Source organism: Monodelphis domestica, chromosome 4, assembly GCF_027887165.1.
Source record: "Monodelphis domestica isolate mMonDom1 chromosome 4, mMonDom1.pri, whole genome shotgun sequence".
In the NCBI taxonomy this organism is placed as follows: Eukaryota; Metazoa; Chordata; class Mammalia; order Didelphimorphia; family Didelphidae; genus Monodelphis; species Monodelphis domestica.
Window position 1 is genome coordinate 405,066,980 of NC_077230.1, and position 17,158 is coordinate 405,084,137.

The 17,158-nt window shown below is 55.0% G+C and overlaps 1 protein-coding gene across 1 annotated transcript; it reads right to left on the reverse strand.

Annotated features, from left to right (window-relative positions):
- Positions 1-241: 241 nt before the first annotated feature.
- On the reverse strand, positions 242-16,232 carry ESPN (espin). Its single transcript, XM_056795921.1, has 8 exons — positions 16,120-16,232; positions 13,400-13,607; positions 11,554-11,825; positions 8,571-8,732; positions 8,227-8,419; positions 4,923-5,068; positions 4,551-4,826; positions 242-2,596 (listed from the first exon to the last, which is right to left on the reverse strand). The coding sequence occupies exons 1-8, from the start codon at positions 16,222-16,224 to the stop codon at positions 824-826; spliced, it is 3,135 nt and encodes a 1,044-aa protein (XP_056651899.1). The 5' UTR covers positions 16,225-16,232; the 3' UTR covers positions 242-823.
- Positions 16,233-17,158: the final 926 nt, after the last annotated feature.

Genomic DNA, 17,158 nt, shown 5'->3' on the forward strand with positions numbered 1-17,158 from the left:
ATCTCACTCAGATAGATGCAGAGATATTTACATGACCAATCCTTGAGCCTGGCACTGCCTTGAGGGGGAAAAAATGTGAGGATACTCCAAGGCAGCAGGAGAGCTACCAGGTACCTGCTTGTCAATTGCTTCACTGAAGGACAAATGGTACCCTTGCCTCTTCCTGAGCTCTGTTGGGTGGTGTAAAATGGATGAGCTAAAAGGCAAAGACAATCTTGGGCCCACCCATGGCAGGCACCTCTTCAGGGCAAAAATCTTTATTATTCTCTGTAACAGGGAAGAGGTAATCTGCACACATCACACGGCACACAACTCAGTTCCCACAGCCCCAGACTCTTTGATTAGATCAGGGCTTGGAACTTCCCCAGTTCTCAATCTCAGAGAGAAAGCAGGCCTTAGGTTTGAAGCCATAATGGGGTCCCAGCTAGACAGGTCTACCTCCTCAGAGGTTCCAAGGCTCCAGACCTTTGAACAAAATGATAGACGTGAGCCTGTTTGCAGAGCAGACAATGAAACCAGGTCCCCAGAGCATCCTCCTTGCTTTGTAGAGAATCATCCCTTGGGGAGCCAACTGGAGAGCTGGAGGCTCTATCCCAGCCATGTCCCTGCCTCCTAAAGGCACCATCGCAGCATCCTGTCCCTCATCAGAAACGCCCTGGCTAATCATGGTCCTGCCTGGCTTCAGCTTCAGCTCAGCTGGGCTTCTCATTCCTGGGAAAATGACATAGCCCGTCCTCACACATCCAGTCTCCATTTCTATAAGGGCTCCTAGATAGATGCCATTCCCAGTGGATTGCTGCCTTGACTTCTGCCTCTCCCCTGCTCAAATGTCGAACAGCTCTGCTTCCTTTTCCTTCCAGAAGGAGAAGCTTCTGTCGATGTAGCGGCAGATATCTTCGTTGCTGAACTCTCCCATCTCGGCTACCAGCTGCAGAGAGTCGGCCCGATTGAAGGGCTCTGTTGCAGCCTGGGGAGGGGCTGGTGGGACAGGACTAAGTGGGTGCCCCGCCTGGGGCAATGGTGGTGGCAGTGGGGGCGGTGGAGGCTGGGGTACAGGGGCTGGCGCTTGGAGCTGGGCCAGAGGCTCCTCGGCTGGGGGCTCTGGGCTATCTCCAAAGAACGCCCTCTTCAGGTCCTCAAAGCCATCCTGCCAGGCCCGACGGCCAGCCTCCACCTCCTCCAGCACAACTCGGTGGAAAAGGCGGATGAGCTCCCATGGATGGCTGCCCAGGCGGTCAAACATCTCGTAGCAGAGCAGGTGACGAAACTTGCGCTCCTCCGGGCTCATGCGCATCTCCAGTAGCTGGAAATAGCCCAGCATGAAGAGGTCCAGGCTGAGGCTGTCATAGCTGGCAGGCACCCCGCCCACGTGAGGCAGGAAGTGCTCAGGCCAGTAGAGCCCTTGGCCCTGACTGAGGCGGCGCAGATGCCGGGATGGCACCTGGCGCATTAGACTCCGCCAGTGGGCCAGCAACTTGCCTACCACGTGCCTCTGTTTCATGAAATACAGCAGCCGGTGGTCGTTGCCAAGGCTGTGATGGGCTGGTTCCTCTGGAGCCTGCTTGGGCTCGAGCTCTCCCGCCACCACCCGGGGCAGTAACCTGCGAAGGCGGGCCTGCGTATGACGCCCCGGGCCGCTGAAAGTCCACTTGCGCCAGTGCTCCAGGAAGAGGTACACTATGCGCTCCTTCCGCATGTCGATGTAGTCCTGGACGCCTCGAAGCTCAGTGGAGAGAGGTGGGCCCTGGGCCAGCTGTTCTGGCTCAAAAAGCGTCACCTCGTCGCCCGGCTCCTCCGGGGGGTACAGGCTAGCTAAGGGGTCTTCAGAGGACGACAGCTCGGATGGCTCCTGAGGAGCCGTCAGTAGGCGCTCAGACCTCGGGCTTGCTGAAGGACCATCCGTCAAGGGCCCGCCCAGGCAGGGCTCTGCCATGCTTCCGGACACGTAGTCTTCCTCTAGGATGGGTTCCCGGCTAAAGACGTCGGAGACCGTGACGCTGACGGGCAGCGAGAACTTGCGGGGGTACCAGTACTCGGCCTCCGGGCCCTGCATGTGCAGCTCGTAGTTGGCTTTGAGGGTCTTGACCGAGACCCCGCACTCCAAGATCTCCCGGGCCACCTCCTCCCGGCTGCAGCTGAAGGAATAGGAGCGGCCGAGCCCCCCGGAGCCCAGCCTCCAGTCTGCCTCGGGGGCCAAGGCTTGACCCGTCTCGGCAGTGACTAGGTCGGTCAGGTGGGAGGGCCGGCCCCCCAGAGTGGCCAGCAGTATGGCCATGCTCTTGAGCAGCGTGGAGATCTTGCTGCACCAGGCGGGCAGGTCGTCAGCCCGGCCCTGCATGCGCCGGGGGTTCACTGTGAAACGGTGGCTGGATAGCGCCGCGGACACCGGCAGCAGCTGCTGCAGCTCTAGTTCCAGCTGTTCCAGCTGCGCTTCCAGCTTCTGGGCCTTGTGGACTACCTGGAGATTTTCGATCTGCTGCTCTATCCGATTGATGTCTTCTTCCGTCATGAGCTCCCCGAAGGGCCCCAGCATGGCATTGTGGGTGCGGGAGAACCTCCAGCCCTCTGGTTGGTAGCAGCAGTAGCCGGCGGTCAGCTAAGACGGGGAAGAGAAGAAAGGGGAGGGGAACGCAGGTCTCCCTCTGGCCCCACTCCCGGCGGCCCGCGCGCGTGTAGCACACCCTCAGCCTTTACATATCCCGGGTGGTGTAATGGTAGGCGCCGCAGGGCTGCGCAGGTGCTGGGGCAGCAGCCAATGGAGAAGAGGCTTCAGCCAAGGAGGACCAGGAGCAGGGTGGGTGAGGGCTCGCTGCAGCCCACTCGGGGCACTCTGGTTGACAGGAGGGTTGGGCCAGGCCGGATCTGGTGCGATGCTGCTGTGGATATGGTCTCCAGGCCTGGTCGCTCATTACACCACCAAGGGAACATGTAAATGGCGTTTCAACCAGGCTCCACTAAGCTACCACACAGCCCCTTCTCCTGGGCTCCAGACGGCTTCAGTTCAAAGATAATCCAGCCCCTCCTGGGCAACCACCCCTACCAAAAGGATCATGCATCCCATGCTGAGTCCACCTGTGGTCCTTTGAACCCAAATGTCCCCCTGACTCCCTCTAGCACCATTTCTTGGAGGGTTTCCCCTTTGATTTCTTGACTTTTTTTTTTAATGTCTAATTTAAATCTGTTAGCTAAGTGAAAAGTAAAGCCTAAGTAAAGTAAGGGAGAGAAAGTACTGAACTTGGTGGCCATAGGGGCCTGAGAGTGTCTGACCGGTTTCTTCTCAAAGGGATTCTTAACCTAGGGTCCATGGATTCTAGGGAGGGCATTGAATGGGAAAATATTACATCTATATTTTCACTAACCTTTGATTCAAACTTAGCATTTCTTTCCACTTGAAATTAAATTTAAATGCAAAAAACATTATTTGGAAGGGTAGCTAGGTGGCCCAGAGAAAGAGAACTAGGTCTTGGATTCAAATTTGACTTCAGACATCTCCTAGCTATGTGACCCTGAGTAAGTCATTTAATCCTAGTTGTCCAGTCCTTAACGATTTTCTGCCATTAATGGATTAATTCTAAGACTGAAGTGAAGGGTTTGGGGGGGGGGACCCATTATTCTCTGAACTGTCAAAGTAAAGTTAGGAACCTGAGGGTAGCTATATGGCTCAGTGGATTGAGAACCAGACCTGGAGATAGGAGGTCTTGGGTTCAAATGTGACCTCAGACCCTTCTTAGCTGTGTGATCTTGGATAAATCATTTAATCCCAGGTTCCTAGTCCTTATTGATTTTTTTGCCTTGAATTAATTAATTCTAAGACTGAAAGTAAGGGTTTAAGAAACCAACAAACCACAGTATTCTGAAAAGAGGTCCATGGACTTCTCTGGACCATCAAAGGGTGAATGACATATTAAATGTTGGGAACCTGGTACAGCTACATGGCTCAATGGGTTCTAGGCTCAGCAGGCCTAGAAATTGGAGCTCCTGGGTTCAAATGTGACCTTAGACACTTCTTAGGTGTGTGACCCTGGGCAGGTCACTTAACCCCCATTGCTTGGCTCTTACTGCTCTTCTGCCTTGGAACCAATACACAGTATTAATACCAAGATGGAAAAGAAGGGATTAAAAAAAAAGTTAGAAAGCCCTTCACTGCTTTTTGTTCTCAATCTATATTTTGTGGGCTGGTGGCTCCACATTCTCTTAGCCTTCACCTAGAAGGAAGGACTCCTCTCAGAATAGAGGGTTCCATAAATGTCTTTTTGTACCTAACCCAAACCAACAGTAGTAGCTGATAGACTTATGGGAGAATAGGTCCCTGAATGTATCACTTGGATACCTATTTGGGCCACCTGTGATGATGGCTGAGGGCTCCAAAGAGTCACACAGATGGTGGCAAAAAGCAGGAAGGGACTCTCGAGAGGGGAGGGAAGAGGCACCAAGCCACTGAGTAGGGCCAAGATCTGAATTTGCCAGATGGCCAAGAAGGGGAGCTCCTGGGGTGTCTATAGGCTGGAGTACTAGTGAGGAGGCAAGGTCAACCACGGTCCCATGCCCACCTTTCGTCTCTGCTCTTCTTCTTCTTGCATTTTCATTTGAAGTTTCCGAACCATCACTTGTCTCTTCCACTCGGGGATGGGACGTCCCTGCTCATCATGTGTGGGGATCAGTGTCTCAACATCCAGCTGCAAGTTCTGTGTTGGAGTCAGTGGTGGGGCCACAGTGCCATTTAGGACAGGTTGATGAGGGCCTCCACCTGCCCCTGGAATGGTGCTGGCTGGTGGAGTGGGGCTCCTGGCCCGGGGCATTGATGGAGACAGGGGTGGAGCATCTGTCTGGAAAGGGAAGGCATGGTCACTGGGAGGACCCCTAGAGGAGGGTCCCAGAGACCGAGGCCTGAGGCGCTGGACTGAGGAGGCTCCACGCCTTACCAGAGAAGGGAGCTGTCCACTGCCTGAGAAGACTGTGGTGAGGCCCTTACTCTGTGGGGTTGGCTTCAAGCTCTTTCCTGCTTTGATTTCTGCCAGTAGTTCAGAGTTGTCGCCAGTTGGGGACATCATGTTGAAGGACTTGGTACCTGGTTCAGGGAAGAAGATGCTGAAACAAGGAGGAACCCCAGGCCCAACCCCTGTCCACTATTGGCTAACCTGCTTTAGAGAGCAAGGCCCAGGACACACTTTACCCTGGGGGAATAAGCTGAAACCTTAGGGCCCAGTGGTCACTTGTGCCAGACCAGAGGAAGGCAAGGCTCCCCTTGGGTGATCTTTCCAGCAAAGACAAGAATACTGGAAGATCCCTCCAGTTCCCGTTGGGGTGAAAAACACTGGCACAGCCCACAATTCTGTACCCAGATCAGTTTTCCTACCAAGCAGCTTCCTCCTCCCTTCCCCGAACCCTAGGCTTCTCCTCCACCCACCATCCAGTACTTACGAATTGAGGGGGGCTCAGGTTTACTGCCTCTGGTGGGACAGCCCCTGAGTGAATGTCCCTGGAAATTCATTGGGAGGCTTCAGTAAGCCCAGCCGTAAGGGGAAGGCGTGCCTGATGCTGCAGGGTGTTCACCCTGATCTGTGATCTCCCTGGCCAGTCATCTGACCTTTGTTCCCTGGTTCCCTGGTCCCAGGGAGGAGTCTCCCTGAGTGTCCCAGACCCACCCCTATGCTTCATCAGCAAAGCCTGGTGATCCTTGGACTAAGTTGTTCTGACCTAGGGCCCTGGGAACCTAGGAATTCAGCAGACCCAAGAGTCCCAGCATCTGGTCCCCCCACCCCCTTTTCAAACACACACACACACACACACACACACACACACACACACACACACACACTCATTTCAGCTCCCAACCAATTCCTGATAAAAGACAAATTATCTGGGGAGTCAGTCCAGAAGAGTGGCTCCACCTAGGCTCAGAGGATAGAGGGATGGGGATGTATGGAGTGGGTCAGGGGCTAGAGAAGCTAGTGTTCTCAGGAAAGTACCAAGCTCTGTGTGATAATATGCAAAGACTCTGCTCCAACTTTGCATTTCCTGGGTTGTATTAGGCGGAGGTATAAAGAAGATAATCAAGGGGTTGTCTGGGGGATGGGATTGGAGCAGAGTTAGGAGCAAATCATTCCCCTTCCTTTTTTTTGGTCTGGAGGAGGGGATACCTAAGCACCTCCAGGAGGGGCCACTGGAGGGGAAGAAGGTAAGTAAAGACAGAGGGGAGGGACACAGTGGGAATTATTTTCATAGGCAAAACAGATAGGGATGTTGGAGTATAGGAAACAAATCTGATGACTCCATGTATACTCTTTTCTTCCTGGCTTACCAGGGAGGTGTACCATCTGTCAGAACTATACTCAGTCATGCTTTGGTCAATCCTTTGCCTCATCTACACCCCCCACTTCAAGCTCAAGGTCTCTTCCCTCCTGTTTGTGTTTTTCCTGTGTCCTCCTGGACCCCTGGTTTAGGCACCTCAAGCAAAAAGAGAGTAGAAAGCAGGCCTGGTACTCACTCTTCCTGCACCTCAAAGCTCTCACTTCTGGGAGGCAGAGAGAGAGAAGCAATAGAGCAGTTAGAAGAGATTTGCAGGAGGCAGAGAGGCTGGAGAGGGGGAGAGGGAAAGCAAGCAGGTTAGGGTGTGTGTGTGTGTGTGTGTGTGTGTGTGTGTAAGACAACAAACAGGCAGGTCATTGCCCAAGAGGATAGGAGAGAAGGAAGAGGAGGGAAAGGGAAGAGGAGGGACAAAATTATCCCTAAATGCCCAGGCTGAGTAACTAAGCTAAGTGGGCTTCCCATTCTTTCTTCCTAGCCTTCAGACTGGAAGCAGGGATTGGAATGTTCCAATCTGAAGGAGGAAGAGCGTCTATCTCAATTTTTCACCACTCACAGTACCAGTAAGAGCCAGAGGAGGGGAAAGGTCTCTGTACCTGATGCCTGACTCTGGTGTGGTATTAGATCATGGATTTGGAGCTGGAAGGGATTTTAGAGGGTATTGACTCTAACTGCTGCATTTATAGATGAGGGAATTGACATGCAGTGTCTAAGTGATTGGCCCATAGTTCAACAGCTAGTGTCTGAGGATTTGAACTCAGATCTTCCTAATTCCAAATTCAGTGTTCTACCCTCTACTCAAACGTAAGGGTTGTTGAACTCTAACATAGCCCAGTTTTTGATGTGTGTGTAAAATATCTGAGGCTGCCCAAGCCAGAACATTGTGAACCCTAGAATTCTGAAATGATTAGAAATCCTGCTATTGGAACAGAAAGTTAAGCCACCTATAACTACTGGTTAGGGTGTGTCTAGGATTCTCTCAGGCCCTTTGCAGAGAGTTTGAGACACCAAGTTTGAGAGTCAGGAATGGTTCCCACTTTCAGAAACAGGAAGAGGATTCAGAGGGACAGAGTTCAGGATTTCCTAACCCCAAACCACCACTCCACACTGGGAAAAATAGCTCAGCTCTGTCCCAGAGACCTGTGAACTCTTTGTAGTCTCAATTACTTAGGGAGGGGGCTGAGATTAGGAGCTAGGGTGAAGTAGGGAGGCAAGAACAGAAGTAGAAGTAGGAAAGGGGATGGAAGTATTGGAAAAAAAAAACTGGTTCCAGGCATAAAAAAAGACCTCCAGAAATACCGACTTTGATGGCTAGCAATATGTGTGTATAAATACTGATGGAAGGAATGGATGATAGGATGGATGGATGCATGCATGCATGTATTTTGACCGTCCTGATAGGTTTGTGAAACTTTCTCGTTGGGGCAGGGAGTGGGGTTGTCTTCCTCCTTTGGTAGATAAAGAAACTGAGGCTCAGAGGGATCAGGTGATTCAATACCAGTTGGGTATTGGTGGAGATGGGAATAGAAAAGAGAATTCTGAGACCCTTCCATCTGCAAAGCTCAGTCCTCTACTGCTCCTCCCTGCTCACTGTCTTGGGACCTCTTACCAAGACTACTAGGTTTTCCTTCCCGCCTTCCCATGGGCTCCGTAGATAGGGGGAAGGAAGGAGGGGGGTAGCCGCTGCGGGACAGTTTCTCGTCGCCCCCCGCAGAGCATCATTCATTGTATGCCAGCACAAAATTGCCCCATGCTTTGCAATCTCTCTTCTCCCAGTTTGAGCCCAGAGCAAGCACATGCACCGTCCCTACCCCGTCCCCACCCCATACCCAATCCCCAATCCTCCTCCGGGGCAGGCTTCCCACCCCACTGGGCTAGGATATGTCATCCTCTCCCTAGCCCCCAGCTCCCAGAACTCACTGCCCGTGGAAGAAGAGGAGCGGCGCTGGCTGCAAACAGGTCCAGACCCTTCGCAGGGCAGAGGTGGCGCTGGGGGCGGTGAACTCAGGGCCTCCGGCAAGGGTGGGGGCGGTGGCGGAGGCGGCAGGTCCCTGGCTCCCCTGTGGTCTGCAACGCTTCCGTTGTGCACTTGGCTACCCGAGAGAAGAGCCGCCTGAGGGCATAAGGAAAAGAGTGAGTGACCAAGCTGCTGGCGTCTCGGGAGCCGGACCGGGCACTCGGGGGGCTGGGGTGGGTGAGATAAAGCCCCCTGGGGCGGGTGAGGCGGGCAGGGCAAAGGCTGGACTGGACTGCGAGGCTCTCACCTCCTCGCTATGGGCCATCCCCGGACTGGTTGCCAGGGGCTCCCCGGGGCCGTAGCCGAGCTGGCGGTAATAGTCCCCGGTGCTGGGCTGTTTGCCAAAGCTGCGGGACCTCCGGCCCGAGTCCACCCGCCGCAGCCCGTCGTGGCCGTCGCGGGAGCTCAGCTGCGAGGGAGGGAGGAGCGCCGAGCGTCGGCAGGCGGGGAGACGGCCCCCTCAACCCCTGACGGCGGAGGCTCGTCTTTTGGCTAACCCTCTGCCTCAGGGCAACTAGCTCCAACCCCGCCCGGTTCCGGCCCGAGCTGGGGGTTGTCTATGGCCGCGCCCCCCGCGCGGCCTTGGGGAAGGGGAAGCGTCCGCGGGTGGGCAGTTCTAGGGAAAGACTGGGCTCCCCGATGCTCACACACACGGCCGGCTTGGTCCTGAAGTGAGGGGGCCAGAGGGACTGCTCCCAGACTGCTGGGCTAGCCCCGTATCTCGGCGGACCGTCAGGGAAGGTCGGTTGGGTCAGGGGGAAGGATGCCCAAGCGCCAAGCCCTGCTCCGAGCTGCTAAAATCCAGTTTCCTCGACGGCTCACTGCCTAGGGTCGGGCCGGGATGGTTCTCGGTCTGCGGCCCGCGCCCAGAGTCCCGAGGCCTTCCCAGGGTACAAAGCCCTTAGTCCCCGAAGAGCCCCGGGCAGCGGCTGCCCTACCTGCGACTGTGCCTGGTGACGCCCCGCTCTGCACCTGCTAGCGGGGGCGGCGCGGACCCGACACCTGCGCTACCCGATCTGTCCTCTCAAGTTACACGCCGGCCACTGGCCCGCTCGCTTATCCGCTTCTGGGTCCTGACAGCACCCCGCCAATCCCAGGCCACCGGGCTCCGCCCCTTCCCCAGCCCCCAAAGCGGGGTTGCTACTTAGAGATCTAGGCCCCGCCCCGTCACAGCAGTGACTCCCCCTCCGTCCTCCCCAGACCTCCCTTCCCCCTCCCCCCCCAGCCTGCCAGATGTTTACCTCACCCCCAGGTTGGGGACCTCACTGCCCTGACTCTCTCCATCTACCCTCCACTATAGCCCCCATGCCTTGGGATCCCCAACTTCAGGTAAGTCACCAGGTCCCTGGGCTACTCTGTCCAGCTTCGATAGTTCCGCACCCTTCGGAACTTCGCCCTGGACTTGAGCGCAGAGAGGGCCCTCTTTTCTCGAGCTCCTCCCCATCCCGTCCCTGTCCCAGTCCACCTCGGCCCCTCCGCATCTGGAAACCCATCGCTGTAAGTGACACCGGCCCGAGGCCCATCCTCGGGTTTCACGGCTCAGGTGACAGCCCCAAGTAGCGCTCGCCCCGTCGGTCGTGACTCTCGGAGGAGGCCAGTCCCGCCTCGGGATCCCGAGAAGGCAGGGGAGGGAAGAAGGGGTAAGGACTGAGCCCCCTGCCCCAGCCACTGGTCCACGTGCTAAGTTTGCCGCTTTCTGCTCCGCCCCCAGCCCCCTGCTCCCAGCAGGGGCTCCACTGACGGGCTCACGTTGCAGGAAATGCGACACCCATGCATTTACTTTCTGGGCCATCCCTCCCGGTCCTTCGTCCTTCTCCCAGGCCCCCAGCCCCCGGCCCCTTCCCACAGAACTGCTCCTCCGGAGGCGGGGCTTGTCGCCTGCCCCGCCCCCGCCCCGCCCCGCTTAGTCCTCAGGCCCATTGCCCAGCTCCAACCGCTTCCCCGCCTCTCTCTCGTCGGGAAACAAAGAAAGAGGCGTAGGCTGGGAGAACTGGGCCGGCCACCACAAAGGACACTTTGTTGGGACTCCCTGGCTCTCTGGCCGCCAGGCACGCACGCACACACACTCCAAGCTGGAGAGCAGGACAAACACACATGCACACACAAATCCCCAGCCCCAGGGAGCGGGCGGGAGGCCACACCCAGATGAGCGGCTGCGGCCCCACGAAACTCCGCTCCGCTCCGCTCGCAGACAGACAGACACTCACGGGCAGGGTTTCCCTTCCCCCGCCCCTCTCCGAATCCCGAGGGACCACCAGGCAGGGGATGCCCAGGCAGCAAAGTTGCAGTCATGACCTTAGAGGGCAACCAGATCACTGTTCCCTAACCACTGCCCTTCCCCATCCTTCAGTCCGAGTCTGGGAGGCGAGAAGCTGTTCTGCATCCCTGTCCACTCAGGCCTCCTCGAATGCCCCAACGTGTGACCCCGCCCTTCCCTCTCTAATGAATCTTCTTGCTACCAGAGCCTACCCAAAGTGCATCCGGGCACCACGGAGAGACATACAGCTCCTGCTGGGAACAGAGGTCACCCCTTTCTTCCCGTAGCCCCACCCCCACATGTACCCCAGAGCCCACGCCAGCTTTTCCTGGCTGGAGGAATCCCTATGCCCAGAGCTCTGCCCAGCTCTACCCCTATTCCAAGGGCAGAACCAGTCCCTGCCCCAGCCTCTGCCCTCACCGTCTGAGAATCCAAGTCTGGATCGCCTCTCTCCCTTTTGGGCTCACCCATGCTCCCCTTCCCAGGGCTGGAGCTAAGTCCAGTGTTCCTCTCCTGCCTGCCATCTAGGGAGCACCACCAACTCCTTCCTTTCTCAGTCTCATACTTACTGGAGAGAGGTGTCTCTCCCCAATAGCTGCTGAATTTCCCTGGAGCTTCTCTGCCCTCCAGGGCCACCTTTGCCATCCACCATAACTTGGTTTCCCCTTCACCCAGATGCTGGGGAATCGACTGCCCAGTGAGATCTTTCCCCTACACAGATCCCCCCACCCACCTTAGCCCTCCCCTCCCTTCTCATAGCCTCAGAATAGAACAAGGGGGCATTTAAAAGCCCCTTTCTTGGAGGGCTGGATGGCCCTGAATAGATCCAGATCTTAGTTTAGGTAAGTGACTTTCCCTTCTCCTCCCTTGGTCATCCTCCTGATCCAGCCCTACCCTGAGGCTGCCAGGATGCTCTGTTGTATTGGGGTGCCGGGGGGGGGGGGGCAAGCCAGGACCATCCCAGCTCCATTACCTCCCTCCTCAGGGCCTCTCTCTCCACATGCCGAAGTTTGCTCTTGGCCTGAACGTAGATATCAGCTGTGTGCTGCCCACTGGGGGGCTTGGGAGCTGGATAGGCAGGAGGGGGTGGGGGCATCTGAGTGCCAGGGGGAGGGGGTGGTGGAGGGAAGCTGGGTGGAGGTGGAGGGGTGGTGGGGCCTCCCTTCTTCCTGCCGTGAAGGCCCATCTCAGGATTCAGCATGTCCATGTAGGTCTGCATATCTGTGACAGTCGAGTTGCGCAGCCCTGCCAGGAAGGGATGGAAGAAAGCAGGGCACTGTTGGGAGCCTACCTGCATCCCAGAGAGCTTTGGGGATCAGGGTGGGCATGGCCTGTCTACACTCGGTCCAGAAGTACCTTGCAGATCCCTTGAGGCCCTTCCTGGGGCATGTTTTCAGAGTCAGCTTTGGGCTCGATCCAGCTATACTTCCTGAGCCTGGGGAAGGGGTGCCATATTCCTGAGTGCTCCCTCTTCAGCTTAGTCTAGGCACTCCCTCTACTTTCATCTTCAGCTGCTACTAGGGAACATTAGTTTGCCACTGGACAACTGAAGCCACAGAAGAAATCCTTGGAGTCATCTTATAAGCCCTCTGCAGCAGAGTGAAGTCCCTGCCCCAAGCCAGACTCTCTTCCCTACCCTTAGATTAGCCCTCACGCCTTGGCACACTCTGTGCTTGGCCTATTGTCCTCTGGGGCAAAGAGGCCTCAGTGCCACGACCTTGTAGTTAGACCTGAGCATCTCAGGGAGGGCCCTGGGAATGCTCTTCCCATGGGGCTGCCCCCCCCCCCCCCCCCGTGAGTCTCAGGGTCCTCCCATTTCTCTCCAGGTTATGAGCTGGAGAAGAGGCTCCTCAGGGGCTCAGAGCTAGGTAGAGGAGCCCCAAGCTTCAGCAATGCCAAGAATAAAGCAGTCCCAGGCACTTCCAGAAGGTTGGGAAGATGGGAAATAGTGCTGGCGAGTGTTCCTGTTCTGCCTCAGAAACAAGACCTAGTTTATCACGGACAGACCTCTGGCGCCATGCCACCCACCTTGGCAGATTCCTAGTGGTGCTTTGCCCAGTCATGATTGGCTGGAGGAGGGCAGGGAGGGAAGGGGGGGAAAGAGGACGACACTTAAAAAAAATGCTGCAACTCATGAAGTTTCCCTAAGGACACAATTAACTGGAAGGAACGAAGACTTCTCACCTAAGGGCTCTGTGCCCAGAGATGGGACAAGGGGATGGGGGCAGAGCTCATGGCCTCAGGCATGGGGATGGAGCCAGGAAAGAAACCAAACTTTGTCCAGAGCCACCCCAGGCTGGGTGACCATTTTGGTGGGGGTGTGACCTATGTTTATTTACGTGTGTGAGAAGTTTTTCTGGGCATATTCATGGCCTGGCTGGCTCCTAGGTCAAGCTTCCTTCCTGCTGGAGCTGGATCACGTTTAGACTTTAGGATGTCCCCCAGGAGGAGGCTGTGGGGGGCAGAGACTGAGGGACAGGAAGCTACTTTACTCTGAGCAACATGGGAGGAATGCAGATGGCACCTGTCTCAAGCTGGGAGTGGGGAGGGTGGAAGGGGGAAACTCAGGCTCCCTGGCCTGGGCTTGGGACTTCCCTTCCATCCCCCACCCCTTTCCCCCCCCCACCCCTGTAAGGCTGATCACTAGTGTTGCCCTCGCCTCTTTCTATCCACCCTGAGCCCTGAATAGAGCTGGGAGACTCTAGGGATCACAGAGCTAATCTGTTTGCTAAGCCATGGCCCCTCTGTGGGGCTGAGGAGCTCTGTAGCCCAGAACACTGTCATTCCTCTCTCTCTCTCTCTATCTCCCAGGTACTCACTAGGCCCTGGGCCCCCCAGGTGGCCTCGGGTGCTGGATCGGCTGGAAGGACAGGAGTCGTAATTGGAGAGAGTGCTTGTGGGAGAGCAGAGGTCGAAGTGTGGGGGCTGAGCTGACATGGTGGTGTTGGGTGAAGACATGCCCGAGTCTGGCTGCTTGCCCTCCGGCTCCCCAGATGGGTCCCGGGACAGGACTCGGTGTTCCACACTCTGGGGAGAAAAGATAGGGTCTGATAGCCATCCTAGACTCCAGGGTTCTGGTGCTCTGCTCTTGGCCCCGGAGTCCTGGAATCTCTGAGTTGGAAGAGCCATACCATGGAGACCATTCCATATCTGATCAAGAAGCTCCCTTTCCAATGGGCCTGAACAAGTGGGTGGCTGGTCTGGACCTGAAGTCCCTCCAGAAATGGGGAACTCTCTCCCTCTCTCTCAAGGCAGCCCATTCCATTTTTTGAGCAGCTCTGGTAGTTAGGGTATTTCCAGTCCCCATTAGAGCAGGCCACAGAGCCGAAGGTCCTTCCTCATCAGCCCTGGGAAGAGCCAGGAGGCCAAGATTCTCCAAGGGCCATACTTCATGTTCCCAGAGGGACAAGCACCGTGCCCCGACATGCCCCAGTTCTGTTGTTGGTGAAGATCCTGAAGCCGGGACCTCATCTGGGAGCAGCAGGCTATTGGAGAACAGAGCTGAACCTTACTTTGGCCCCCTAGGCTACAGGGTTCTCCAGGAGGCAGAATCCCACAATTCCAAAATTAGAAAGAATCTTAGTAGCCCGCCCATACCTGAAACGGTGGCCAAGTACTCTCTGCTTGAAGCTCTCCAAGGAGCAGAAACCCACTCTCTCCTGAAGTAGCCCATTTTACTTATGATGGGCTCTAATTTGAGTGGTTCCACCCTTAGGACTTGAGTCTGCAAGACATGAGTTCAAATCTAACCCCAGATACTTCCTAGCTATGTTCACCTGGGCAAGTCACTTGTATCTTCCTCAGTTTCCCCAAGACTGTAAAATGGGGGATAATAATAGGACCTAGGTCATGAGGTTGTTGTGAGGATTAAAGGAGATGTTTATAAAGTGTTTAGCACCCTGCCTGGCATATAGCAGGCGCTTAATAAATGTTTATTCCCTTCCCTCCCTTTCCCTATAATAGTTAGAAAGTTTTTTTTTCCAGATATCAAGCCTAGATAGCCTTTTTTGTAACTTCTCCCCCAGAAAGTCCTGGTTCTGCCCCACCCCAGGGGCCAAATAGAAACAATCTATTCTCTCTTCCACATGATAATCCTTCACTTACTTGAATATAGTTATCATGGTTTCCCCCCATTCCTCTTGCCCCCCCAGTCTTTTCTTCCTCAGGCTAACAGCCCCAGTTCCTCACATGGCAGTATGAGCCAGTGGAGTCAGCCTAGTGACTGTGGGCTAGTCATTTGCTCTCTTGGGTGCTATAATTTCATTTTTAAAATGAGGGAATCAGACTAAACGACTTCTAAGATCTCTTCTGAACCTAGAATTCTAAGAGTATGATTCTTAAGGTGGTGGTGGGAGTCACACCTAGTCACCCCAAAAGGACAAAAGCCAAATGATGTAACTTTCACAAGCCAATACTTGGAACTTGGGGAGAAAGACTGGTGATGGTATCAGGGTAGGGATCTCCATTTGCCTAGCTCTTTGATGTCTCTTTAAAAACAGGTGATGAGGGCTCTCACTCCTCCATGCCTCCAGGTATCTATGTCCAGCCAGAAAAAGGAGGGAAATGTCAGACCAAATCTCCCCAGAGCATTACAGAATGTGTATAAAGAGGCCTTAGAGGTTATCGAATCCAGCCCCTTCCTGTCTGGATCCATTTTATTTTATTTTATTTTAAACCCTCACCTGTCTTAGAGTCAATACTGTGAATTGGTTCTAAGGCAGAAGAGTGCTAAGGGCTAGGCAATGGGGGTCAAGTGACTTGCCCAGGGTCACACAGCTGGGAAGTGTCTGAGTTTAGATTTGAACTCAGGACCTCCCATAACTAAGCTCAATTCTCAATCTACTGAACTACCCAGCTGCCCCTTGGATCCCTTTTAGAACAGCTGAGTCATCTCTCTTCCCCTTTCTCCATCCTTTTCCCTCTTTTGGACAGCTCCAATCATTAGAAGTTTCCTCCATATCAAGCCAAAATATACTTCCTTGTTCCTTCTCCCCACTACTCTTCAAAGCAGCCGAGGAGAATGAATCAAATGATGCATCTGACAAGGAGCCTTCTGGAAAGGGAGAGAGGATTGTTCCGTCGGTCCCACTGCCAGCTCTGAGCTGTGGACCTAGCAGCTGCCCTTTTCAGAAGACGCCATCCTCCGATGGGGGTTAGAAACCCAGGAACACAATGCATTTCTTCCTGAATAGAGCAGAGATGGGACCAGCCAACTCGAGGCTGAGTAGCTGACTCAAGGACCACCCCATGTATACTCTGCCCACAAATATCACTTCACCTCTGCTGGCCCTGGCTCACTTTTGATTTTGGGGGAGAAACCCCAGGAAGTCAAGAAGAGCTTAGAGCCAACTGTCAAGGAGGATGCTGTAGGCATTTCTGCTATGTCCCCTGCTCTTGGAGCTCCCCTCTGGAGACCACCCATCCTGATGCCCCTGGGAGAACCCAGACCCCTTGTTCTAGCTCTGCACCCTCTGTGCCTAGGTTCCCTCCTTGGGTTCTAGGACTTGCTGCAAGCCGGGGGGGACACCGCTTACATTACCCATGTTGTTCTCCGGGTTGCTGCTCCCTGGCCCGCCGGGTAGCCCTTAGCTAGCTCAGAGAGGAGAAATATGTCTTCTCTGCCTGGGTACCTCTGCAGCCCCATGCCCCCACCCTTGCAGCCTGGTAAGTGTCACAGGTCCTCAGGGAGAGCCTGCCACCTGCCCCGCCCAGTGATGGGTTCCAGGTAACAGCCCAGCTGCTGTTTGCTTATTGGACTCCATAATGAGGGACTCAATGAGTATTTTCTTTTTCTGGGGCAGCAGTCCTCAGTGACTTTCTCTCTGTCACTGCTACAGCTGGGGCCAAGCAGAGAGATGCCTGGAGCAGGCTGAGGTAGTGAGGATGGGAGGGAAGAACTGGGGCTCAGGAGCTTCCCACTGCTGGTTTCCACAACCCAGGTGAAGATTGATGGGGATGCTGGGGCTGGACAGGACCTCTTTCCCAATTGGCCTCATTGAACACAGGGGGTTGGTGGGGAGAGGATAGAGAAGCACCCACTGCTACGGGGGAAAGAGCCCTGAATTGTGAGGCGAGGACCTGGGTTCAAATCTCAGCTTGCTTACTATTTGCTGACATTAGGAAGTGTTTACTAAGTGCATGAGCCTCCTCCTTGGTAAAATGAAGGGACGGCACTAGATCAAGGATTCTCAACGGCCTTTCTAGCAATCTGGGACAGTTTATCTATGGACCTCTTCTCAGAGTAATATTAAAAGCACCAAATAAAATATTTAGGGTTACGAATAGTAAATACGCCCATCCCCCCCAGTTCATGGACCCTCTGAAATTTCTCCAAGGACCCCAGGACTAACTAAATGATCTAAAGATCCTTCCAGTTCCTAATCCAAGGACCTTATCACCTGGCTTTCTCCCCTCTGCCTCTGAGGAAAGATGGGTGCTTAGAAGTCTGCCCCTTGCCTGTGCTGGCACTCTCCTGGGGGCAGGGCTTGGTCTTACCATGTTCTCCACTGTGCGCAGGTAGCGGGTGCAATGACTGTGGCCATTGTAGTCCGAGAGATCTGCGGCTGTGTAGCCCTCCC